The sequence below is a fragment of the Anarhichas minor genome, unplaced genomic scaffold (assembly GCF_050575085.1).
Source record: "Anarhichas minor isolate MPS153535 unplaced genomic scaffold, ASM5057508v1 ptg000042l, whole genome shotgun sequence".
Lineage (NCBI taxonomy): Eukaryota > Metazoa > Chordata > Actinopteri > Perciformes > Anarhichadidae > Anarhichas > Anarhichas minor.
The window spans coordinates 6,677,501-6,704,276 of record NW_027466488.1 but is presented as its reverse complement, the minus strand read 5'-3'; the positions used below and the strand labels follow the sequence as shown (position 1 = coordinate 6,704,276).

The following is a 26,776-nucleotide window of genomic DNA, read 5'->3' as shown; positions in this document are numbered from 1 at the left end:
TGTTAAACACATTACTCTGATGCTTGTCCACAAACCCCAATGATCATGTATTTCTAAACAAACCTTCTAAAGCTGCATTTCCCCTCCAAAGGGATAACAGAAGGAAATCTTTGCCTCCTTCATCAAGTCAAAGAGCCAAATCCAGCACACTGTGAAATCTCTTCACTGTCGAGTCTTTCAACACTCAGTCGCTGCTTTCAGTTCAAACTCAAAAACAAGCAAAGGATACATTGATCTTAACAGATCGGTATTTTCACATTATATTCTACCCTTGCAGTGCATCTCTCCAATGCATCGGTCTGAGTGGTAAAAACGATGGAGCTTGGTCTAAAATAACATGATGCTGTGTGGAAGCCTGGTGATGACGATGAAGGCATCAGGATTGAGTAGCAGTCCAGATCTTTAAAGTAATCATTTTGAAGTGATCTACATTGGTAAAGACAGTTGTGCAGGTGAGCCTTAACTAAGGGAGTTGTTCTTCAGATGCACATGAGTCACTCTTGTCCTTTTCCTCACATTGCTGTTCATACTGGAATCAGGAAGGAAAAGACACTCAATCCATGGAGTGGATATCCAGATTTAAAAGCAGAGGAAGTTTTTTTCCCCCCTTTAAATCTTTAGAATAATAAAGCTATCCATCGGTGAAACACACACACACACACACACACGCACACACAAACGCTTATATATTCCGACTCACCTGTATACTGGAAGTGTTTTCTCTCCGTATCCCACAGCCTCCTCCCAGTGTCCCAGGTGAATGGAAGCATCTACAGCCATGTCTGTCATTCTGAGTTTATACAGATTCTCATCGGGCACGTCACCGCCAACAGTCGATAAGAGACGACTACAGCCCTCCAGTAACGCTTGCCAATCTGTAGGGTCATTTAAGGAAAAGCAACACTTGTTTCTCCTAAGAAAACTAATGTATTTATTAAGACAACTTTATAAGGCCTCGATTTATTTAATCATAATCCCATGTTACAGTAGATGATGGATTATGTTCAGTGTTCATTGGCTGTAGTGGATCTTGAAGGTAAAGGATACCCGACTCTGCTTTCAGTCCTTCCAGTCTGGGTAGATCCTCCTTCAGCAGGCGCCATGTTGATTCGTGCCCTGACAGCATGAGTCTGTCCTGGGAAAGAGAGAAGAGGCACCACCTGAACATCCACACTGACCAAGTACACATTAATGTTTAAAAACACACACACACACACACACACACACACACAGAGCCCCATATTGAGGAGTGGATGGAGTGAGCATCAAAAACGGATAGAACGGAGTGACTTTATTAAAATGAATACTTGAGTGTTAAAGTTACACATTTCCTGCCTGTTCTTTGTATATCTCACCCCAGCGGACTGACAGCTGATGGCAAGAAGACATTTATTACGGCACAGTCTGCTGCATGTGTGAGAGCATTTGTGTGACAGATTCACAGAGTATCGCTGCGTAGTTGTTTCTTAAGTTTGATTTAAAAAAACTCCTATCACGCAATGTGTTTCAAGTGTCCATCATTGCAAGAAAAAGGTTAAAAATAGAGATAAAGCGGTAGAGACAAATGAAACAGGGAAACTGCAACACACACACACACACACACACACAGAGTGCAGTGATGCACAAAAAAAAAACTGCACCAGATCAATATGATATTTCTTGTTAATGAAAACCTTGTTTTATGTACATCTTAACACATGCACAACCCACACATATGCACAGGGGGAGAAAAACAACACACAATTTCCTGTGTTTGATGTCAACAGTCATTTGCCAGCAGCCTGCCATCACCATCTGAAGATTAAAAAGAAAGTGGGGGAACTACAGAAAGTGTGTGTGCGTGTTGCTTACAGAACAAAGGTGGATTGAATAAAATGAATGCAATTGTCCCGGAGAATCAACTGAGTGCTCTCTCTTACCTTATCTCAAACACACACACACACACACTTCTGAGTGCTGCTGTGTTGTGGTCGAGTACGAGCAAAGTGTCATATATGGAAAACAAAGCTATAGAGGCAGAAGTGACGGCAGAAAAAAAAGAGAAGGAGAGAGAGAGAGAAATGAAAACGTGTGGAGCGAGACAGTGAGATACTGGAAAAGAGAGATCGAGTGAATTAAGATGGATGGAAAAGAAAACTGCAGCTGAGAGACAAGATAATATTTATCATTTTTCAGTAGGTGGTCAGCGAGAGGGAGAGAGACAGTGAAAGAGAAAGAGACAGAGAGACAGGGAGAGAGAGACAGAGGGTGAAAGACAGAGAGAGAGAGGGAGATATGTGAAGAGGTGAAGCGTAACAGAGTGACGGAGAGGAAGAGGAGATAAGGAGAGAAAAGGAGGAGAGGACAGGGAAGGGTAAACTGAAACACGTTATGCAGCCAACAGCGGCATGGCGGAGTATGTGTGTGTGGGCGTGCTTTACCCATCTTGTGGGACCATAAATGTGATTACACAGTGTGGGGACTCGCCTTCTTTTTGGGGACAAAAGGCACGTCCTCATAACATAAATCCTTACATTTTAGGGTGAAGACTTGGTTTAAGGTTATGTAAGCTTAGGGCAGGTTGAAGTTAAAGTTACGGTTTGGGTAAGTCTCCAGAAAATTAATGAAAGTCAATGTAATGTCCCCAAAAGTCATGAAAACAACACTGTGTGTGTGTGTGTGTGTGTGTATTTATATATGAGAGAGAGAGAGAGAGAGAGAGAGAGAGTGCCTGTGTGTTTGAACATTTCAAGCAAGAACCGTTTTTACAGTAAATGTAGAGATTGGCTTAGTTTGTGTTGAGAAATGAATGACAATTATGGAAATATTTGAAACCCAGAAAAATCAGCAGTGAATGCGACGATGTAATTTGTGTTCATGTTACTTTGTCTTGAGAGTCACAATGCTGGCAGCTGCATGTAAAATGGTATTGGTCCTCCAGCTGTCTCTGTCGATCTTCAGTCAACGACAACGTCTCAATGTAACTTATAGTCAGCTGAAAACAGAGAGAACAGTTTAGTTTGCCTTTTTGCTGTACTATAGCTAAATGCAGTTCAGTGCAGGAGGATAAATCATTTTAAATCTAAATTGTGTCGTTTGCTTTTGGTGGAAAGAGATACTGGAGTAAAGTGTGCGTGTATATCTTCCAGATGGCATGGACGCATCTCATTACATAGTCAGGAGGGATGGTGACGTATGGACAATGAGGGGAGACACTGCCAAGTCCCAGTGATATTTCACTTGGCTACAATTTGTAGGAATACTCTAATAACATTAGGTGTATTGTTCTTCCATCAATATGTGTTATTACTTCTACAATAAAAAATTCACCCAATAACAATAGAGTGATTTTATGTCAATGTAAAATATGGTTCAGATTATGTATCATTTAAAACAGCCTTAGGCATCGTCTCCTCCTTCAATATCAGCAGCAAATAAAAACATTCAATAAACATTGCTCACGAAGAACATGAACATAAAAGCAGAGGCAACATCACAGTCGATAAAATCAGAGTCATATTCCATGTTGTTAATGTTTTGAAAGTGAAGTGTGAGTGTTTTTTTTAATGCAGTACCTCCTCTTCGGGGTTGATATCCCGAACAGCTCTGAGCTGCAGTTTTGTTCCCACAAACACCATCACACAGTTTGGCCTACAGTCGTGGTTCAGCAGAGATAAACTGGGAGAGAGCAAACAAGATGACGAGGGAGAGAGAAAAGAGAGAGAGAATTATATCTGTGATTCAATTCTTAACTTTCAAACCCTTCCTGGGTTTAAAAAGAGAAGATGATAAAGGTTGAGAAGCAACCTACAGCCCCATCCTGCTGAGCCACCAACTGTCCACTGTCCACATGTCCAACTGTTTAGAAGTTTCTCAACTCATTGAGACCGATGTGGACTGAAACGGTAATTTGTTCCAACATATTCATGAGAGAAAACACACATGCTGAGTGACACATCTCCCTCAAGATCACCATCCATCCATCTACAGTATCAGCCAGTCAGTTTAGTGTGGCAGCTGCAGGATACCATATGTCTTTCATCCCTGTATCCAAGGTGCTGTTAGGGGGTTAAATATCATCTGGCAGCTTCTCAGAATGGGAATCCTGCGCATAGAAGTAAAGACTGAGTTGCACAAATGAACCTCAGACAGAAAGTTACAAACACGTGGACACACACACAGACACAGATAATTCCCTGCACAGTGTGACAAAATGAGGACTCTGCTTCTGTCATAACAAATGTCACTCTCCATTTCTTTCTGCCGCTCTATCGGCCTCAGACACATATCCACAAATAAATCAGGAAACGACGGGTACTCCACTTCTGTCACAACAAAGACTCATTTCCTAATTTTCAAAATAGATACAGCCAATCCTCCTACTCACCCACACGCACACTAACTGACAGTGTCGGCGTCATAATACTGATGCCACATATTGTTGGTTTTATTTACACTTTGATTTAAGGCATGAAGAGCTTTTCCCTTGCACTTAATATTACCAGTAATATCTTCCTGGATTTTTATTACAATCCGAATGAAACAGCATTTTAGACAATATTAGAAAACATGTGTACGCAGTGGTTAAACTGGGATTTGTTATATGGGGGGGGGGGGGGGGGGGGCTCCGTGGTTTTGTTAGAGTGGTCCGAGGGGATCCTCGACTGGGACTATTTGTTTTTATAAACAATCTGTATTTTGATACTTTTTCATGCATCTTATTTACATTGAAAAGTCTTAATCATGAATTCTGATGTATTATTATAGATGAAACTACCCAACAGTATATAAAGTAATGAACATTAGTTCCACCATTACCAGCTGCAACATTAAAGTGATGAATACATTAATGCATCACTTTAATGATGCTAATACTTACTTTTCTACTTTTACTTAATATTTTGAATACAAGATTTTACAAGAGTAACAAAAATATTTCACACTGTAGTACTGCTACTTGTACTTAAGTAGAGGTTGGAGTACTTCTTCCCCGACTAAATGTCAACATTAGTTTATTGAAATGTTAAAAGGCTTTTGGAAGAATGGTGTAAGTATGATGTGTTTCCCAAATAATAATGACATTTTAACATTGTTGGGGGCAGGATGTACTGCAACACAAGGAGGAATCATTTATCTGTAAAGGAGATTTAATGGGAGAGAGGTTGGATTCATCCAAATCTGATTTTGTTGACCTAACAAGTAATACACATTACTCATGTGATATTCAATGAATGATGCCTTTGACTTATAGTCAAAACACATGTAGTTCCCATGTATTAGGTAGACTAAATATTAGAAACACTTCTTAGTTCAACAGCACCACAAACCACAGCCTCCAGCATGAACTGAATCAACACCCCTGAGTATCATAACCTCCATGAAAGTAATATTTATGTAAACTGTTGTATAAGACTGCATTAGCTTTAGCGAGGTGTACCTAGTAAATGGGTGAGTAATTGTCATAAAAATGTCTTATATGTGCTCTTCACTTCATGAATTTAAAGATGAATAAGGCTTAAAAATAAAAGAATGTAACTCTATTGAATAGTGGTGATTTGACTTGATTGTAAAGAATGTGCTTGATGTGCAGCTTTCCCATGCTGAGACTGTAATTGTTATGAATGTTGATGATTCTTTTTTTAAATTAAGTACTTCAAAACCTCCCTGACCCATAAAAAGACATTAACTGTCACTGCGCACATGGCCGGGAAAAAATACTGAAGAGGTTTGTCTGTTTTTATGAGACCCTCCATTACTGCTGTTCCTGTTTATCATATTCATAGAAGAAAACAATGGATGCAAGAGATAAAGAGAGTGAGTGTGTGTGTGAGTGTGTGTTTGTGTGTGTTGAGCCTTTGTAGAACAGTAGACCCCGGGCTTTGTTCTACAGTAGAGAAGTTGCGGGTTGAATATCAACTAGAAATAAAGCCCTCCAAACGATGCTTTTATCTGATGGAGAGCAGCTCATTAGCATACTAATTAAATTAATTAACTAAACCACATCTCACATTAACAATATCTGCTCCCACTAACAGAAGCTGTTGCTGAGGAGTGCAGCAGGATAGAGAGACAACTACGGTGGAGACAGTAGAGGAACAATCATTGATTATATTTAATAAAAGAAAGGGTTAAATACTCTCTTCTTGTCACGATCAGGCTTTGCTTTCTGTGTTCTGTGTGTTCTGTGTCTTTGTGTGTTTCTTTCTGTAGCTCCTCACTCTACCTATCAGCCACTCCCTCAGCACCAGTCTAACTCCCTTCACCTGCCCCTGATCACTAATCAAACACTCCCTCATCAGCACAACTCTCCTCACCTGTGCTAGCCACTATTTAAACCCCTGCCTCCCAGTCATCCACTGCCAGATCATTGTTTGTGTTACCCGCCTGTTTGTCGTGTCCTGCTCCCGGTTTCCCACATCTGCATGCCCTGTCTCGTCCTGCTGGATTTGCCCCCCCGTCTCTTGTCTCGTCCCTGGATTCCGTGTGTGTTCTTGTAGTGTTCACGTTCTGAGTTAAGTGTTTGTTAAATTCCATTTCACTCAACTTCTGGTCTGCGTTTGAGACCAGCTTAAGCTTGAACCGACCTTAAGTACATATAAGTAACGTCACATAGCGCTGATGATGCTTCTCGTTCACTCTTCAATGGAAGTAAACATTTGAATGCAGGACTTTTACTCTGCTGTATTAATGGTTTTATTATTAATAGTCAATAGTTTTACTTCTGAAGTAAAGTTTCAAGTAAGCTTAGTTCTTCTTCAACTGCCAATATCAACATTCAACATGTTAGAAGGAGGGTGAAAAGTAAAGCTGGATGACGTTTAACTGGGGCTCCCAAAGCTGCCCCCGAAAAACACACCCATGTGGCGGTTACTCGCGGTCACAAGACAACCATCAGTAAAATACACTAATCGGAGGTAATGTAATTTCCAAATAGGTGTATTAATCGCTTGCTTTAAAATAACCACCATGGTTGTAAAGTAGAGCATGGATTTTAATTGACGGAGGTATTTTGCTGGTGGTAACGTTATTAGTGTCACCCAAGTCGTGCCTTCTCGCGGTATTAATATTGAACGTGTTTACATGTCATAATTGCACCAAATTCTACATGGGACTCCCTTGGTTCCTAGAAAAACACCTACCAAGTGTGAAGTAGACTGGATGAGCAGTTCTCAAGATAATGCAGGGAACACACAGAGACAGATTACTGGCTTTAGAGTAAGATATTGTCAGCTCGTCTCTTCTTCCTGTTGTCATCTCAGTGCATATCTGTGAGGATTCGGCTGTGGCTACACATGAGTTTGAGCTACTCTGAGTTGATATGAAGTGCAGCTGTTATCAATCCTACTGTGAATCAATTTGCTCCCGATAAAGTCCTCAGCGGATGGGATTTGACATCATATTTTCAATAGGCTGATTAGCAGAGAGGGAGACAGAGAGAAAGATGAGCTCAGAGGAGAGGGATGAAAAGTCACCAAATGAGGAAAAAACAGTGACATACAGTAGAGAGAGATTAACAAAGGTGAACAGAGGTGTAGCCTCAGCAGAGCAATCCCCCTCTCCTCAGCAAACCCAGTTGTTGCTAGGCAACCCAAAATATGAATAGGCAGGGGACCATCCTGCGAACGGGCCCCATCATTTATGGATGAGTTACGGAACAAATCGCAGACACACACTGACACAGGCACACGCTGTTTGGCTGAGCTTTGGTAAAGCCACTGTGACCATCTGACATTTCAACACCAGCCAGATAAACCGGCTGAGATACCTGGAGAGAGTGTGTGTGTGTGTGTGTGTGTGTGTGTGTGTGTGTGTGGCTCTAACAACATGTGCAACGACAGGCCAAATCCAACCCTATTCACCCAGGACTCAATACAGTGATTACAGTGCATACCGCCTAGCTCTGTGTCTGTATTTGTGTGTTTCACTCCCACATGCCAGACAAGAATCACAACACCCCCCCCCCTTCATCGAACAGCTTCTGTCAGCATTCATTTTCAAGTTTTCGGCCTCACAACAAAAACAATCCTCCCTTCTTCCTCATACTTCAAAGAACTGTCATGAAGATAGCGATGGGGGTGGGGAGGGCTTTGGAAGTGAGCGGTTAAAGGACGGGTGGGGTTGGTTGGGGCGCGGTGAGCTGGCAGGTAACTCAAGAGCTACATTTAAATGTTGTGGCATTTACAGTGTACAAGTGAGAGAGATAGAGGAACTATAACAATGATTATGAGCTAGATTGAGATTAATGACGCTTTTTAGAGGTATATGCTTCACACATTGCCCTTTGTGTGTGTGTGTGTGTGTGTGTGTGTGTGTGTTACCTAGGATACAGCCCAACTCCAATCTCCTGCAGCTCTCCGTCACTGATGGTGAAACAATTACATGTCACCTAAAGGAGAGGAAGAGGATACAAAAAGTGGAGACGAGAGGGATGATTTGTTAAATTGCCTCAGGGAACCAACAACACCTTTCATCATATGCTCTGAACATTTTTTTCATGTCTTTGGCACCTGCAAAACCCCACTGGCACTGCAACTGAAACATGACATACAAGGGTTTTGCTTTGAGATGCAAAGGATTTAAATGTGTTAAATTACCACCTGGTTATGTTAGAGCCAGGGGAATTATTTCTTTGAAAGGATAATAAAAGATTTTTAAAATAAAATACATATCTGTAATATTTTTCATCAACCGAGTCAACAGAACGTTGTATCGCGTCAGGTGGTTTTAAATAGAGAACAAGTGGAATATTTTTGTTTCCTTCAGGGCCTGTGGAAATGAGAAAGTGAAAACATTTGAGAGTAAATGTTTAAAGACGGTATTCCTTGAAAACTACACTGAAGACACAGATAAAAGAACAACTAGCAGTTCCTATGGAACAGAGCTGATATGAAAGTAATTTACCCCCATCAACTTGATCAATGTTTGAGAGACAGGAGGAAAGAACAGAGCAGTAGATCAGATTTAAACAACTGATGGAGCACTGTAGACTGTAAAGCCAGTGACTGTTTAGATAAACTATTATACTGTACATACAGTATACTGTTAGCGTAATTTAGACTTTTAAGAGGCCTTCTACAGACTGCAACACTAAGTATGTACGTATTATGTATGAGTGTATGTATGTATGTATGTATGTATGTATGTGTGAGTGAGTGTATGTATGAGTGTATGTATGTATGTATGTATGTATGTATGTGTGAGTGAGTGTATGTATGAGTGTATGTATGTATGTATGTGTGAGTGAGTGTATGTATGAGTGTATGTATGTATGTATGTATGAGTGAGTGAATGTATGAGTGAGTGTATGTATGTATGTGTGAGTGAGTGTATGTATGAGTGAGTGTATGTATGTATGTGTGAGTGAGTGTATGTATGAGTGTATGTATGTATGTATGTGTGAGTGAGTGTATGTATGAGTGTATGTATGTATGTATGTATGAGTGAGTGAATGTATGAGTGAGTGTATGTATGTATGTGTGAGTGAGTGTATGTATGAGTGTATGTATGTATGTATGTGTGAGTGAGTGTATGTATGAGTGTATGTATGTATGTATGTATGAGTGAGTGAATGTATGAGTGAGTGTATGTATGTATGTGTGAGTGAGTGTATGTATGAGTGAGTGTGTACTGTATGTATGTGTGAGTGAGTGTATGTATGAGTGAATGAATGTATGTATGTGTGAGTGAGTGTATGTATGAGTGAGTGTATGTATGTATGTGTGAGTGAGTGTATGTATGAGTGTATGTATGTATGTATGTGTGAGTGAGTGTATGTATGAGTGTATGTATGTATGTATGTATGAGTGAGTGAATGTATGAGTGAGTGTATGTATGTATGTGTGAGTGAGTGTATGTATGAGTGAGTGTGTACTGTATGTATGTGTGAGTGAGTGTATGTATGAGTGAATGAATGTATGTATGTGTGAGTGAGTGTATGTATGAGTGTATGTATGTATGTATGTGTGAGTGAGTGTATGTATGAGTGTATGTATGTATGTATGTATGAGTGAGTGAATGTATGAGTGAGTGTATGTATGTATGTGTGAGTGAGTGTATGTATGAGTGAGTGTGTACTGTATGTATGTGTGAGTGAGTGTATGTATGAGTGAATGTATGTATGTATGTGTGAGTGAGTGTATGTATGTATGTATGTATGAGTGAATGAATGTAGTTGAATGTGATTACATCTTATATACAGGCATCACGTCTTCACGCTTACACTTGTTTTTAGGTGTAGAGTGATGATGATGATGATATATTGGAAAATAAACTTCCTTTTCATTAGTAGAAACTGACCAAATGGTACAAATGGAGCCAAAATGATCACAACGTGCCCAATCAAGCAAAAAGTACAGCGAGACTCCTCAATGTCACATTGTAAGGTTATCTAATTAAGTTCAAATACTATGATGAACATTTTAATTTGGGACAAATCAAGTATTGACATATATTTATCTAAATCCTTACACATTGTTTTAAACACAAACCTAACCACAAAACACAAATCAAATCAACAGTGAGTCGAGGATCTTTCCTCCTAAAACTACAAGACACAACTCAAACTTAGACTCAATCTAACTTTATCATAAATCTAAATACTGATCATGATTTAACACGTATGTGTATGAACCTCCCACAATGCACCTGGGTGGTCTGCAGGATTTAAAGGACACATTTCAGGAACAAATGAATGAAAGAGTCCCAGCTTTCAGGAGACGAAGGAGAGATTTCAAATGAGGGGGAGATGGTTTGTTTCTTTTAACTAACAGAGTTGGCGCAGAGAAGGTTTGAATAACAAAATGCTGGAAGAAGTTGTTTCAAAGTTAGAGACAGAGAGTGATGATGAAAGGGAAAAGCAATAAACATAAAATAAGTGAAAGATAATAGAACAAAAAAAGAATCGAAAAAAGGTCTTTGATGTGTCAATTACTGAGCTAGTGCTGGTAAACAAGTGTGTTTGAGTGTGCTGGTGGTCGTGGTGTGCATGTCTGCATGGGGTCGAAGAAAGTAGATGAATGATTTCAGTAAGATTAGTATTCAGAATAAAGATAAAGAGGCAGACAGAGGTACGCAGAGAGGGAGCGTGAGATTTAAAGTGAGCCACAGACAGATGTTCTCCTGCTTCACACCAGGATCAGAACTCAGCAAGATAGATTTAAATATGCAGTTTTATTAAACAACATAAGAGTCGGGTCTCATGGGAAATGAGGCTTTTTACTCAACCTATTAATTATAAAGACGACCGGAGAAAACATGATTACATAGAAAAACACTGAAACACACACAAATCGTTGTTTCTTCATATCCCACACACTTCCTAGTTATTCAGTTGTTCTCACAATCATCCATCATCTGTACCATAAAGCATGTATTAAAGTGGGAGAGAAAGACACATCATACAATATGGCAATATGTTATATATGAATTACTATACATTAAGGTATAAAAGCACTGTAACTTCTGTATTCTTCAACCAGGACCCTATTTTCCCTATTAAGACGTTTATGTGTCTTAGCTAATGGGGACAACTATTTTTGAAGTTGGTCCAGTATTTGGGGAGAACACAGACGGCAGTCGCTAAACAGGCTGCAATGTAACCGCTCGGGGCAACTCCTCACCGTCGATGTAAGTCCACTAAAAGTGGTATGTTTATTTTTTGTCATTTATTAATTCATTTTGCTTACGTCATACACCTTTCTCCTGTCAAGGAGTCCCCCACAGTTTTCACCTCATTAGGAAAAGGCAGCATTGGTTAGTGACAGCGGGGATGAAGGGACGGCCGTGCAGAGAGAACAGAAAGGATGGTTTTGAGAAGAGGGAGGGGGTGATGAAGTGTAGAGGAAATGTAAACAAACAGTGGTAGGGCACTCAGCTGGGCATAGATCTCTCTCTCTCACACACACACCCTCTCTCTCTCTCTCTCTCTCTCTCTCTCTCTCTCTCTCTCTCTCTCTCTCTCTCTCTCTCTCTCTCTCTCTCTCTCTCTCTCTCTCTCTCTCTCTCTCTCTCTCTCTCTCTCTCTCTCTCTCTCTCTCTCTCTCTCTCTCTCTCTCTCTCTGGGGATAAGAATCATCTGTGCAGAACATCCACATCTGAATCTCATTCCTGTGTGTTTCTATTTGTCTCGTACAGCTTCCTCTCCTCCCTCACTGACTCCTAACCTCTCTTCCTGTTTTCATTCTCTGCCTCTTCCTGTCTGCACGAAAGTAAAATTAAATTAAAAAAATTCTACAGACGCAGGACGGATCACGCCATCAGACTTAAAACGTGATCTATTGCAGCTGGTGTCCCCACATTGACAAATGTACCCAGAAATTGTCAACAGACACATTAAACTGGTCTTTGTTCTCATCAACCACTGCTTTACCGTTTGTTGACAACTGATGTCACATTAAGCTAAACTGTGACAAACATGGGGTCAATCAACTCCATTCACTAGAGAGCTTTTTTGAGATGACCACCAGGTTTTTCAACAGAAAATGTGATCCATAGCTGAACTTAAGATGCTCCATTACAGAGAAGCATTGCTGCTGTACAATTCAGTAAACGTTGCACAAATGAGAGTCACATGTAGGTCTTGTTGCTTCTTCAAACCTGAAGCGTTGCTACTTTTAACCTCCACATTGCTTTTTACGGTGGCTTTAAACTAGAAATAAACTGATGAGTCGATCAATCGATCAACAGAAAATGAATACATGCCACGTGCAATCCTTCGCAGTACTAGTATATATGCCTGGTGTGCTGCAGAATTATAAATCAAGCATTACTGTGCTACAAACCAGTCCCAGGTAGGCGTGACAACACTCGATACAAACAATCATTCAGAAGTATAATTGTTGACCTTTGATATTTTTTTCGGTTTCACAGAAATGTGCCTGATGTATAAAATAACTCGTGGTCTTGTGCCACCACCACTTCAACAATGTTAGGGAGACCAGGGGATGAGCCAGAGGTGACCCTAACCCTATGCAAATGAGCTCAACCGTTGTGTTGTGCCTTTGTTAAATAAAGTAATAAAATAAACATGTGCAAAAATCTATTTTATTGATTGCTGAAGTATTTTTTTTGCAAAACATATCTGGTTCCAGATTCTCAAATGTGTTCAATATGTCACCTTCAGATCTGGGAAATTATAATGGGCATTTTTCACTATTCTATGATATCGTAAAGATTGATAGAGAACATTTTTTGGCAGATTATTTGTAAACATATTTAATGGTTGCAGCTCTACTTTAGATACACATACAGAATGTGTGGTGAGGTTAAACCTTTCATCACTTATTTTTCCTATAGAATAAGCTCACTGGTTTCGAGGTGTTATATGCATTTGAGAAGCGTATTACAACAGTAATAGCAATAGTAATATAACCATGTCATCAGTAACCATGGGGACGGCTGTTCTCTACTTTGATGAGAGATGTTGAGAGTCTCCCACAGTTGACCTGTTTATTTATAACCTCCCCATTAATAAAGAGAGCCCTCCACAGCAGCGAGTGTGGGTTCAGATGAGGTGGTGAAGTGCCCGTAAGGAGGGACCAGTTTGAGAGAAAGCCAGAGAGTTACAGTGTCTGGAGGGCTACTTTCTATCCATCTTCAGTGAATAACAGCAGGCTCTTAATGGGGATTACAGGCCTGATGTGATTCAGCTCCTGCCATTCCCACTGTGGAGAATTAAACAATTACTGCATCTCTACAAAAGATATCAAAGCGTGCATTTTGTCCCGAAAGCTTTTCTTCAAGACGGTGCAGAAAATGTCAGTCCCCACAGCCATTCATTTGTTTGCTCATTTATTTTTCTGCCTGTCACACACAATATTTCTGCTGATTAGATTTGGATGAAATGTGTAGAAATGATGAATGCGAGATAGAGGAACAGAGGCAAAGACAGGCGGACGAGTGAAGGGTGTGAAGAACCCGTGATGTGGAAAATAAAAAGATCAAAAACACACAAAATGTCATCTTCTGGGGGGGAATAAAAAACAAAAAATGTCACTTTTTTATACTCATGATATATTTTGTACGTCATACTGTCAGTTCTGAAAACACTATTGTAAAAAACAAATAGATGTTATTACAAAGATACAGACATACACAAGTACTACACTGAATTCAATACTTCAGTTCTACCAAAAAGGTAAATATTGAACTTGTAGTTTTTAGTTAAATGGATAACGTGCACTCTGTAATGAATCTCTAAATGTCATAACTTCAACATCAAACCCCCAAAAGCAAATCTCAAAACTTACAGTATTCAAACTGAGTCGGACATATCCCCCCCCCCCCCCCCCCCCCCCCCGTATTTAAACAGATGAGACTGTCCTTCCAAGAAGAACTACAGCGGCAAAAACGACATACGTTTTCATTGAACCAACAAAGCGCTCTAGTGACCGTAGTAATTGGTTTTTCGTTGCGACTTGGTGTTTCGTTTAATCTTGATGCTACAAGCACGCACAAAGGCGCTTGTGCTCAATGTCCTGTTTGTTGCATTATTCTCATAAACGGCAGAGGGCGGACAAACAAAATGTACAGTGAAGAAGCAAGAAGTCAACGAGTGTTACCGGCAAAACGTCAAAAACAGGATGTCGTGGACGAATCGTAATTAAGTGTAAACTTGTTGTTTTTGCTCACTGATGATGTCAAAGTTCATATATTATGTTGATCTCCTCCCCACACTTTATCTTCTGTGATCTCATTGCACTAATGGGGATATTTCTTTTTTAAGTTCACTTCCCCGGGAAGCGGCACATTCGCCAAAGTGCCAAAGTGCCCAAGTGGTCGCGGTGCTTAATCATGCACCTCTGATTTTTTGTAACTATGCGTGAACAGCGCGCATGATTAGAGCTTTTCAGATATGACTGCCACAAATAGTTACACTCCTGGTGTTTGAGCTTCTTCACAGTACATTTAGTTTGTTTGCCCTGTGGTGTTTCGGGGAATAAACGCTCTTGTATGCGCTCGGAGCTCGCACGCCGTCTGTGAATGCGCGAGTATAAACAAAGCCGACGTAATGATGTCATTCATGGCCCGTGCAGCTTGCACCGGCTTCACCACGGCGAGTATAAACCCAAAAGTATACAGTATGTACATTGTCACATTTGTGCCAAGAACACAGCAGGCAGAACAATGGCAGAGAGAAATAGAAAATGTATTTTTTTGACCTAGGACTACAGAGACGCTTGGCAGTGCAGTCAAGGTGCATTTCACCCTTTGTGGGCTATGAGAATTACATGGTTTCTTTTTTTCTTGTTTGTGCAGGTTTAGCCACCATAAAAGCTTCGCAATCCTTTCGTGAATTCACCCCTGAGACGGGTAAACTAACCTTCTAAGTATTCAGCGAGGGAGGGGCAGATCAAAATGATTTCAGTGACATCTTGGAAACATATACGGGTGGCACGTCTCTAAGTGGAGGGATGGGGGTTTGGGACGGTGGGGAGCTGGAGGTCCTGTCATCTCATATCGGAGGAATTGGTTTGCTTTGTCCTGTCATGTCAGTTCAAAAGACTTGTGACTGGATGGTTTATGTCTTTAATGTTGCTGGAATTGGTTCAATTACTGCCAATCTGGAAAACACTACAAAGGCCATCAGACCCAATCAAAGGCTGCATCTATCTGTGGCGTGTGTGTGCACTATTAATGCTTTGATAAAGTATTTATGACCGAACCAAGGTTCTTTCATCTCTCTATAGACAAGCAGACAAACAGACAGAATTACTGAGGAAATATAAGGAAAGAAAACAAGGCTAAACGTACAGACACACACACTTTTCTTTCTAGCTTTAATCACTATTACTAATATCTCTCTCTACCATTTTTGTTTATATTACTATTAATTGGGCCATATTTACAAAATGTGCACATGATCACATTTCAGCTAAAAGCAAATATTGGACATACATTCATCAACTAGCATTTTATTTGGAGTCATGTTTTCTGGCCAGTGTTGCTCCATATTTCCGGATAGGTCAAATGCAAAAAAAAAGGTATTTTAACTGATTTGTACAAAGATCTCTATATTTTTCCTTCATTTTTACCACCATGTTTCCTCAAAATGTATGCGTATAAGAGTATGTATAAGACCAAGTGCAATAAAGAGGTCTACAAAGAGATGTATTATACATGAGTCAGCACCGTCTTAAACACACTCTCTGTAATTAAGATGCACACACTAACACTTCATAAAGATGAAATGTATCTGTAACGTGACTTTAAACTACCACACGTGGTAAACAGGGAGCCATGACCTGCTGGTGCTGTTCCCTTCTCCATTAACTGAGTGGAGCCTAAATAAAAGGCTGCCTCACTTCAGTGCTGCAAACTGGTTGGCCTGTAGGTGACAGAGGTTATGTCCTAATGAGATGACCCCTCAGGAGCAGTCAGCTACCTGTCCTGTGTGCACCTGCTGCCACAGAGTGCACCATGCGTTTGCTGAAAGGCTGTTGGATGTGTGACGCTGCAGGCAACAGCGATAGTAAAAATCCACAACATTATTTCATAGCCGAAAGGTCTGCGCTTGAGCCACAGTACCATCTGAAGGACATACTCAAACTAAATCAGTGTCCAACTGCACTTCTGACTGGACCGCTGACAGTGCAGTTTACCTTATCATCATCCCAGAGCGCCGCTGTACCTCTGTAGCTACTAGCTACATGCACCCAGTCAAGATTAGGTCAATGTATTTATTTTTAATGTCATCCCATTTGCGCATTTCTGTTGTCGCAGAATTGGCAGCTTCAATATTTCCCTGCCAGGCTTTGTTGCTGTCACTGTGGGGCGGGTACCGTTGTTGCATTTCATTGCTCATCTCTCTCTCTCCCCTCATTTGCTGTCGCCTCTCAACTGTTAACTCACTAATAAAGACATAAAATTCTGCAAAAAATAATTTAAAAGTTAACAAAACTAAATTTTTTTGTTTCTTGTGCGTGGACACACTCTTTTCATATTCCTGCTTTCAGGCTCATTTCAACCTTGTCCAACCTTCCCACCTCGAGACTTGGATATACATGTATGAAGTTATTGCTCTTCAAATTAAATTACCTGAAAATTAAGCAAATGTCACATGAAAATGACATTCCAAAACCCATGAATGCCAATCTAAGAACTGAAAAAAGGAGCAGAAAAGAGCAGAGGGAAGGGACTCCCTGCGATACTGAAGTGTTTCTTATGGTCCATTTGATAAAAGGAACAACACAAGATACCCTTCTGTTTTTTATTTTGTATTTACTCCCTCCCTTCTTTTTCATTGCTCACCACACACCCCAAGAGTCCGTCTCTGTTCAAACAAGCGTAAAACCAAACCGTCTCAGGAGGGGTTAAGAGAGAGAGTCTGAGAGATAGACATGATCAGGGGAGGGAAAGGGAAGGAAAAGGTGGGAGAGGTAAGGAAGGGATGAGATGGGAAGACATGGCAAAAGACAAAACAATGAGTGAGCAAAGGCTTGATACAGGAGAGGGAGGGAAGGAGGGAGGAGAGTGGAGCATAAATGTGTTTAAACTCGTTAGTAAACTTGATCGTGAAGTTGCTGAGCGTGAACGAGAGCAGGCGGGCTGAATTAGAGAGGTGCATCCTGGGAAAACCTCGAGCAGCATATTGAGTGGAAGGCTACAGCTACAAGCAACCGCTTTGAAAAGTGCTGCCCCGAAGCCAAGAGGTTTTAGACAGAAATCTGTCAGGGATTACAGCAAGACTTCACCACGATGGGCAACCAATCAGTGACGAGAACACGGATATCAAAATCTGTGTCCGTAGAAGACTGTTGGTACAATGCTCCATGCTAACATGTTTTTCATTTCTTTGGTTTTACATGAATCTATGAGGATGACAGACAATACATTCAGAACAGTAGTGTGGTTTACTGGTGTGGTCAAACACTCAAATACACCTCCAAACCTTTCTCACACACACACACGTACGTACGTACGTATGCAGTGTTTGTGTCTATTATACCAACACATAGTGTGGGTGTGTGTGAGAGAGAGAGAGAGTGTGTGTGTGTACATAATCACAAGCTAATATGTGGTGTGTGCACACACACACACACCATTAGCCCCGGGGTGTGTGTGTATGTAATCGAACACAAGATTGCCTCTTACTCTCTAATGACTCAGTTCCATGCTGATAACCAATCATCTCTGAGAAATATGAAAAGAAAGTCCACATGTGTTTTTGTCAAGTTGGCACATTTTCAGCTCATGAGCTGCTACATCCATATGTTCTCTCACTCACACACACACACACACACACACACACACACACACACACACACACACACACACACACACACACACACACACACACACACACACACACACACACACACACACACACACACACACACACACACACACACACATGGAGGCAGATTTATGGAACATACTGTATATCGTTTACTTACTTACACACACACACACACACACACATTAGGATGTTTAGTTCTGGCTTTGCTACACTGTATATTAACAGCTGGAGACACTATGTGTGTGTGTAGGTGTGTGTGTTTTAAATGTGTTTAAATCATGTCTGTCATGACATTCCCACAGTAAATTGCCTGGTCCAGTAAAGGTTGACTTTTGAATATCATGTGAAGCAGGTCTTTGATCAGTGAGTGGTGAAGGTTACACCCAACATTGATTTTCAACACAACATGCATGCTTCACATGCAATCTCAAACACATGCGGAGATAGTGGTGTTTATACAGTGAATCGTAGCTGAGTATGGCCTACAGCTGCAGCACATTCAGTATCACTGCTGCTTACGTATACAGACGTGACCAGAGAGGTCGATTTAGTTTCTCATCTCTTACTTACTCTGTTTCGCTCACTGCTGAGTTTTTGCATATCAACAAGAAAAGAAATAAAGAAAGAAATACAGTTCGATAAAAGACTTAAGCAAGAAATGGGAAAACAGGAAAAGAAGAGCAAAGTTTAGCCGAGTGTGGGTGCAGGTTAAACCAGAAGAATAAGGCTGGGTAAAGATAAAAAGAGCAGGTTATTGTTTTCAGAGCAGTATTCTTTATAGGAAATCGGTTTTTACTGCTTGACTGCTCTGCCGTAGTCTGATTCAAAGGGTGTTTCCCAGGAGAAAAGATTTCCCTCCTTCCACTCCGAAGGCTCTCTTTCCTTCCCCTCATCTCCCTCATCCGAAGGCTCTGAATGTTTTCTTTTTCTTTGTGCATTTTCAGCATCCATAACTTTCATCTCACAACTAAAACATCCCTTTCATGCTTAACCCTGGGTGACACAAAGGCAATCACAAGATACTGCGCATAAAAAAAATGGCACCCATCAGTCAATGTACTTACAAATGTAACATTTGAATGTTGTGCTGGATTTGACTGTGGCTGATTTATGAAATACAAACACGAGACTCAACTTATTCATTTATGCACTGTATAATGTACACTCCTCTCCTTATGGTTTTAAATTGTGCTTGCATGAAGCTCCTGCATATTAGCTGGATTTTGAGTTAATTGTCTATTTTCTCAATTATGACATTTGTCCCATATGTGCAAAAACAACCCACAGCACTTTATTTGTGTGCGTCTTTGAACTAGGGCCTCCTCTTGTTTTGGTTTAAGTCGATTAGTCCTTTTTTAAGGCTTTTTCATGCTTAAAGACTTGTTTCCAATAAACTAATGTGCAGATCTCTAGCAAACACAAGATTTAAAGTGGTGTTTTTGCATGATTCTTTGTAGAGAAACTCAATTTTACAGATGTTGACTAAATCAACTAATCGATTAATCGACAAAATCGTATGAGTGTTAGTCGACTACGGATTTCTTTGGTCGAGGACAGCCCTAATTTGAACACACATAATGCAAAAAGTATGCGAAAGTGGGATGAGAGTCCAAAGATCTCTAAAGAACACGCGTCTCTGTTTGATCAATACGACTGTGTGTGTAGGTAACCTCAGCCTTAGAGATAGGGTAAGGAGCTCGGTCATCAGGAGGGAGCTTGGAGTCGAGCCGCTACTCCTTCGCATCGAAAGGAGTCAGCTGAGGTGGTTCGGGCATCTAATTAGGATGCCTCCTGGACGCCTCCCACTGGAGGTTTTCCAGGCACGTCCAACTGGGAAGAGACCCCGGGGAAGACCCAGAACACGCTGGAGAGATTACATCTCCCAGCTGGCCTGGGAAACGCCTCGGGATCCCCCAGAATGAGCTGGAACATGTTGCCGGTGAGAGGGAGGTCTGGGTCGGCCTGCTTGACCTGCTGCCACCGCGACCCGACCCCGGATAAGCGGTGGGAAAATGGATGGATGGATGGATGGATGGTGTAGGTAAGTATTTTTGAGCTAAAGGGAAAATCTGTATTATATCATATTTCTAAAAACTATTATTTTAATGGCAACCTTCTTAAAGATATAATATACAGGACGGTCTTCTCTCTAGATACCCCCGTATCATTACAGGCACACACCCAGATGCATGTTTTTACACACACATAATCCTCTTCTATCAATGGGTTTTATTCTCTCTCACACACACACACACGCACATAATCCCTGAGGTTGTAAAACTACAATTATCTCCCACTCCAGGAAGACCGTCAGGTTATAGGTCAAATGCTTCATCCAATTCTCTGTGTGCATATACCTGTGTGTGTGTGTGTGTGTGTGCGTGTGTGTGTGTGTGTGTGTGTGTTCAGGCATGTCTAAATGCTTACACATTACAACCATACCCATAAACGCTTGTGCATTTATACGCTACATGTGTGCTCCTGAATGTTTTGAGCGGACCATGTTGTAATGATAATGGTGTTTTTATGGCACAGATACTGTTTAATCAATACTCATACTCCTAATAATGACACCATACCCATTACAGCTGTGTTTAAGAGAGAGAGAGAGAGAGAGAGAGAGAGAGAGAGAGAGAGAGAGAGAGAGAGAGAGACTGAGACTTCCAGTTTCCTGAGCGTAGGCATGGACAACTAGAACCAAAAAACATCAACAAACAACCCGTCTCCTTAGTTTTATTTATGCTCTGTAGACACCGTTTTGGGCTTCACCTATGAATGAATAAATAAAAGAAAATGGGCTTTCATGCTTTACCTGTGCTTACCAACTCTTTTGATAGAGTAAGTCTTTTCAATCTTTGCATTTCATCTGAAAATATCTTTAATCTAGAATCAAATTTTAGTTCACAATATACTTATGCTGAATAAATATGCCATCAACACAGAAATATATTCCGTGTCAACCAAAAGTAAAAAGACTTGCACTGCAGTTGAAAACCACAATTAGTTTAATATTATTTACTTTTACTGCAGAGGCCAAAGCAAAGAGGTAACTAGATACAACATGTAAATGCATTTTAATGGAACAATGTGTAACATTTAGGGGGACTAATTGGCAGCAATGGAATATAATATTCATAACTATGTTTTAATCAGTGTATAATCACCCGAAATTAAATGTTCCTTAGCTTAGAAAAAGCCATTTGTATCTACATAGGGAGTGGGTCGTCTTCCATGAAGCGCGAGCAGATAGTCATGTAGAAAAGCAGAGTATTGATAAGAGTAGCTCCTAGTTGTACTCAATCTATACCTAAAGGCCACCGTAGTTCTCCATAAGCTTGGGAAGGGAGGGGTGAGCTGAGGGGTATTTAGTTGGTTGCAACCTGCCACAAACCACTAGATGTCACTAAAACTTACACACTGTTCCTTTAAATTGTACATGTACTGGTTAGTGAGACAGGTTACTTAAATGCAACCATCAGAAGTTGGACACAGAAGCTACTTACAGTGAGTTTTCAACCATCAATCAATAACTAAAATGAGTTTAAGATACAAGTTCAGCATTCGTTTGGATTACTGTAACTGAAGTTACAGCATTACCTTGACCTTTGACCTGATTCCTGTGAGCCAGGACTGTGTATACTATGACTTTTCAATAAATCATTATGACAAACAACAACACAGGTAATGCTACCCTGTCATCTACAGCTCATCGTGTCGGTATATACTTAAATGCTTCCTACACTCACACATCCATCTGTGTGTCCTTCACAGAACAGAGACTCCTAATGTAGCTAGTGTCATTAGCAAGAAGACATGCAATCAGGGAATTAGCATAATTGGGAACAGTGTGGATATGAGAAGGCTTGTCCTAAAGAAAGGACAAAAAAATCTCAAAAGTATCATTTAACCACGAATACTCAACTTTTGTACAATACAGTTTTGCTTCAGCTAGTTAATTATTTAAATATAAACTGTGACTTACATTTTATTTAAAAAAAGACAATGAGACTGCACTTAAAACATAGCTGGAGAAGAAGAAGTTTAAAAAAAATCGACTGAAAGTGGTTTCATCCCTCTCACCTCTGATGGAGCGTGTGCTCCTGTTTGTTTGTGTTGTCTTCACACTGACCTTTACCCTTGTGTAGCATCCATAAGTGTCCATGCACCTTTCACATGTAAGAGTGAGCATCTATGTGTACTTGTGCACCACGTATTTCTGCATGTGCGTGTGTGTGACATGTATAGAGGTATAATGCAATCTGCTTTTGATTTAAAACCCAATGTTTGTTTCTTATAGTGATACAATAGTGCCTTGGGCTATATATGTATAAACAGTTTGTGTGTGTGTGTGTGTGTGTGTGTGTGTGTGTGTGTGTGTGTGTGTGTACACTATTGTGATAAAGTAGTGCCTGGGCCAATGGAAATTACCCTCATCCATCTCCTACAGTGAACATGCAATTGCGCGCACGCACACACACACACACACACACACACAAACACACCAAACAACACAGACATACACACGCACACACACACACACAAAAGAATGAGGAGACGATGAGACACTGATATTTTGGGATTCACCGACTAGAGAAAAGCACTTTGACAGATTCCTGGTGGATGAAAAAGCCTCTAAAACAACATGTACAGCATGAATTTAAAGCTATCAACTGAAACACTAATGAAGCTCATCGAGAAAACATTTAACACACATGTCACAAAGCTCTGCTGTTAAACAAGTTCAGACAAAACTATTGTAAATGTCAAAGCCTGTGTTTGTATTAATTAATATAGAACAAAAAAGGGTAAGGATGTTCTGTCTGTCTATGTGTTCTTCGCATATCTCGAGAACCGCTCCTCTGATCTACTTCATACTTATGTATTGCAACAATGATTTTTATTATCAATATATATATATATATATATATATATATATATATATATATATATATATATATATATATATATATATATATATATATATTGATTATTTCATCAATTAATCACGTCCAGAAAATGAGTCTAAACACAAGAGATGTTGCTGACAAGACACACCGGGGTGAGCAGATTATGACAGTTATTATTGGGTGAACTTTTCCTTTAAGTTGCACAAAGCCTGAACTTTTAAGTTCACGCTTTATACAAACATAAAAACAGTTACACTCCCTTTACATTGTCCTCAATTTGTCCTTAAATTGTCCACATAGTCAGTGAAATACTTTTCTTTACTCCTTAGATGAACCACAGGCCTGTTTGTTTTCTACTTTTCAACAAACATGGGGCCTTTATGATTGTGTAACTATGGAGCTAAGCAACAGTTCATTATTCATTCACCGCGTGTGTTGTCTATAGAAACACTTTCCAATTTATAATTCATATTATTCAATAATTCATTTATTTATTCCCACTTATTTATTAAACTCCACAGAACAAATACAACAAATAGAACTAACCTCTTACTGATTGCTACCCTGGGAGAGAGCGAGAGTCACTTCAGCACAACACACACACACACACACAATGCACACACACTTGAAATACTTCATTAGTGAAACTCCATGGATGATATTTTTGTCTCAGGAACAAACCACGAGCCCCAAAGGCAGAGAAGAAAGTTGGGGTAGACAAAGAATAATAAAAAAGAAAGATGAGGGGAGAGAAGGAAAAACAGGGATTGATGAGAGAGCAGAGAGAGTGTGGGAAACTGCATGGGACAATTTATTCATGAAACAAAGTTCTCAACTATCTGTATCGTTTTCTGAACATTGAAGAGCTCTGCTCACACACACTGCCCAGAAACCATCAACCTGCACACAGGCCTGGTCACGGTAACCACATTGTAAATCAACATCAACACTAAACTAACCACACAAATACCTTCTTTACATAAATGCACACCCATAACATGAATCGATCATTATCAAAATACACTGACGGGCACACGCCATAATACAGTCCCATGAACCTATGCGGTCCTTCAGCCCGATACAGTCTACAATAGAGTTGCCCAGGAAGGAAAGTCGCACGGGGAACAGGAAAGACAAAAAACGTAATAATCAAAGAAAGAAAAAAGAGGAGGGAAATTGCAGAGGTAGGAAATGAAAGTGCAGCAGAATTATTTAATTATGCTGGATATCTTTAGCCAATAATTGATTGAGTTTAACCAGGATAACATCTATCTACTGGTTCACATTTTTAAACAAGATTGTGTTGTTTAAACATTAAATAGTAACTTACAAAATAAAGGATCCTAATGCATCTTAGCAAATCTTAAGCAAATGATTCACCAGCTACAGCAAATAAATCCAAATTGAATACCCCACCTCGTCCTACTTGCTCACTCTTCAGGTATACCATGTTGTCTAAAAGCATCTGATAAAACAATATCCAACCCATCAACTACACCATAAAGAAATACAGTGTAATCCCTAAAAGGGTCGCCAATGCTGGCAAACTTTATCAACTCAAAATACATTCCTGCTCGAGACACGGCCTTGCTATCTTGAACATTGGTTTTATGAGCCCATCACTCAACAAATGGCTACAGAAACGTGGGCATCGCCAGAGGGAGAGATGAAGGAGACACACAGAAAGAGAAGATAGAGGGACTAGAGAGGGAAACAGGAAGTGAAAGTGGAAAGACAAAGAAAAAAATGAATGAACACACACACAGGTCTGGGGGTAGAAGTCAACAACAGCAGGTGACTGTCTGGAGGCTAGCTTCTACCAGCAGCTTCAAACAGCATGATGGAAATATGACAAACACACACTCATTCCTGCAGGGAGGGTTGGGTCCTTTCACTCGCAGTGGTCAGACAAATAACCCTTCAGTCTGCATCACAGAGTCCCAGCTTCCATTCTCATATTTATTTTTTTTTTCTCTCTCTCTCTCTCCTCTCTCTCCTCTCTCTCCTCTCTCCCTCTCTCTCTCTCTCCTCGTCTCATCTCTCTCTCTCTCTCTCTCTCTTCCCTCACTCTCTCTCTCTCTCTCTCTCTCTCTCTCTCTCTCTCTCTCTCTCTCTCTCTCTCTCTCTCTCTCTCTCTCTCTCTCTCTCTCTCTCTCTCTACTACCTCCCAGTTGGTAGAAGCTTTCACCCACAACAAAGTCCTTAAAGTGCTCATATGATTCTAGCATGGAGAAAGCAGTTTAGAAGTCTATTAAGTCAGAAATTATAGTCAATTGGTGATTTATTTATAATTATTGGCCTTCCCACCCCCAACCACTCAACAGCAAAGCCATTAAATGCAGAGCACACACACTATAGCACAAGACCCCTCAACCCATTCTTCACACTGTTTCCATCTGGTCCTAGATACAGGTCCCTGGACTGGAGACCGGCACGCTATGGCACGGGTTTTATCCGCTCTGCCATAGCATCACTCAACAAAATATCTCAGTAATGTTGCATTCACATGGAATCAGGCAGACCGCAAACCAGGTATCATTTTAGCAGACAAGGGAATAACGGCAACAGTAACGGTAGACGGCTTCTTTTTGTCTTGTTGTCGTCCTTTTTCCTGTGCCTTTCTGAACATGTCCGTCTATTGTCTGTCTGATACCTTGTGAATGCAACATATCTATCATGTGTGGAGGTGCTATGTGCATCGGTATGTGAGCACACATGTGGAGGCAAGCTATTCGATGTCTTTCTGGTCGACATGTTGTGGTGTATAATGTATCTGTCTGTCTTCAATATGTATATCTATAATGAACTGTTTGCTGTGTTGTTGGTTACGTTTCACAGTACAGAGTTCCTAGAAATAGAAAACACAGAGGAGCCTGTCGACATTGGAGCAACCAGTGTGTGTGTGTGTTAGTGTGTGTGTGTTTTGTGCAATCTACTGGAAGACCATTTTTTCTGCTTAGTGGAGCTCACGCACACCAGCTGTACATGACACTGAGGTAGCAGCTCTGGCATCTCCAGTGATGTTGGGAAAGTGTGTGTGTGCATTCTAAAACTTTGGACAATGACATTTGATGCAGAGATTAAGAAGATGGGAGATAATGAGCCAGAGAAAGAGAAATGTGGAAAAAGAAATCCATGACGGAAAATTATGACAAAAGTGAGAAAATGTCAATGTCCTCTTTGCAGCACAACTCTACATAGAACTGGCCTCTTTGCTTCACTATATATATATATGTGTGTGTGTGTGTGTGTGTGTGTGTGTGTGTGTGTGTGATCCGAGTTATTGATTCATAGATCCCCTAAAGGTAGAGGATATTAATGGTGACCTCTACAGAAAGGAGACAGGGAAAGAGAAAACTAGTGCTTGGGAAATGAAGGAATATGTGTGGAATAGATGATGACCTAATATTAATAAATTTACCTGCTCCACAACTTCACAATGTACGTACTCAAATGCAAAACATGTAAGCTTACTACAGGAGGCTGACATTTTAAAACAGACCATATGGACAGTTAACAGAAACATAGAAAATGTTAGTTATCATGAAGTGCAGCATCACAATAATTGTCGATTTTTCATCACACTTACATCTAACAAGACAAGACAAGACACAATGGAATGATGAAAGATGGAGGGGGAACAAGCGAGAAGCCA

General features: G+C 40.4%; 1 protein-coding gene across 1 annotated transcript in view; it reads right to left on the bottom strand.

Moving 5' to 3' along the window:
• smyd3 (SET and MYND domain containing 3) overlaps positions 1 to 26,776 on the bottom strand; it is a 75,027-nt gene that overhangs the window by 9,186 nt on the left and 39,065 nt on the right. The window contains exons 6-10 of the mRNA XM_076110021.1: positions 8,298 to 8,365; positions 3,555 to 3,657; positions 2,864 to 2,974; positions 1,048 to 1,135; positions 701 to 875 (exon numbers count right to left, since the gene is read on the bottom strand). Coding sequence (XP_075966136.1) covers positions 701 to 875; positions 1,048 to 1,135; positions 2,864 to 2,974; positions 3,555 to 3,657; positions 8,298 to 8,365 — 545 coding nt within the window. The remainder of the gene's footprint in view (positions 1 to 700; positions 876 to 1,047; positions 1,136 to 2,863; positions 2,975 to 3,554; positions 3,658 to 8,297; positions 8,366 to 26,776) is intronic.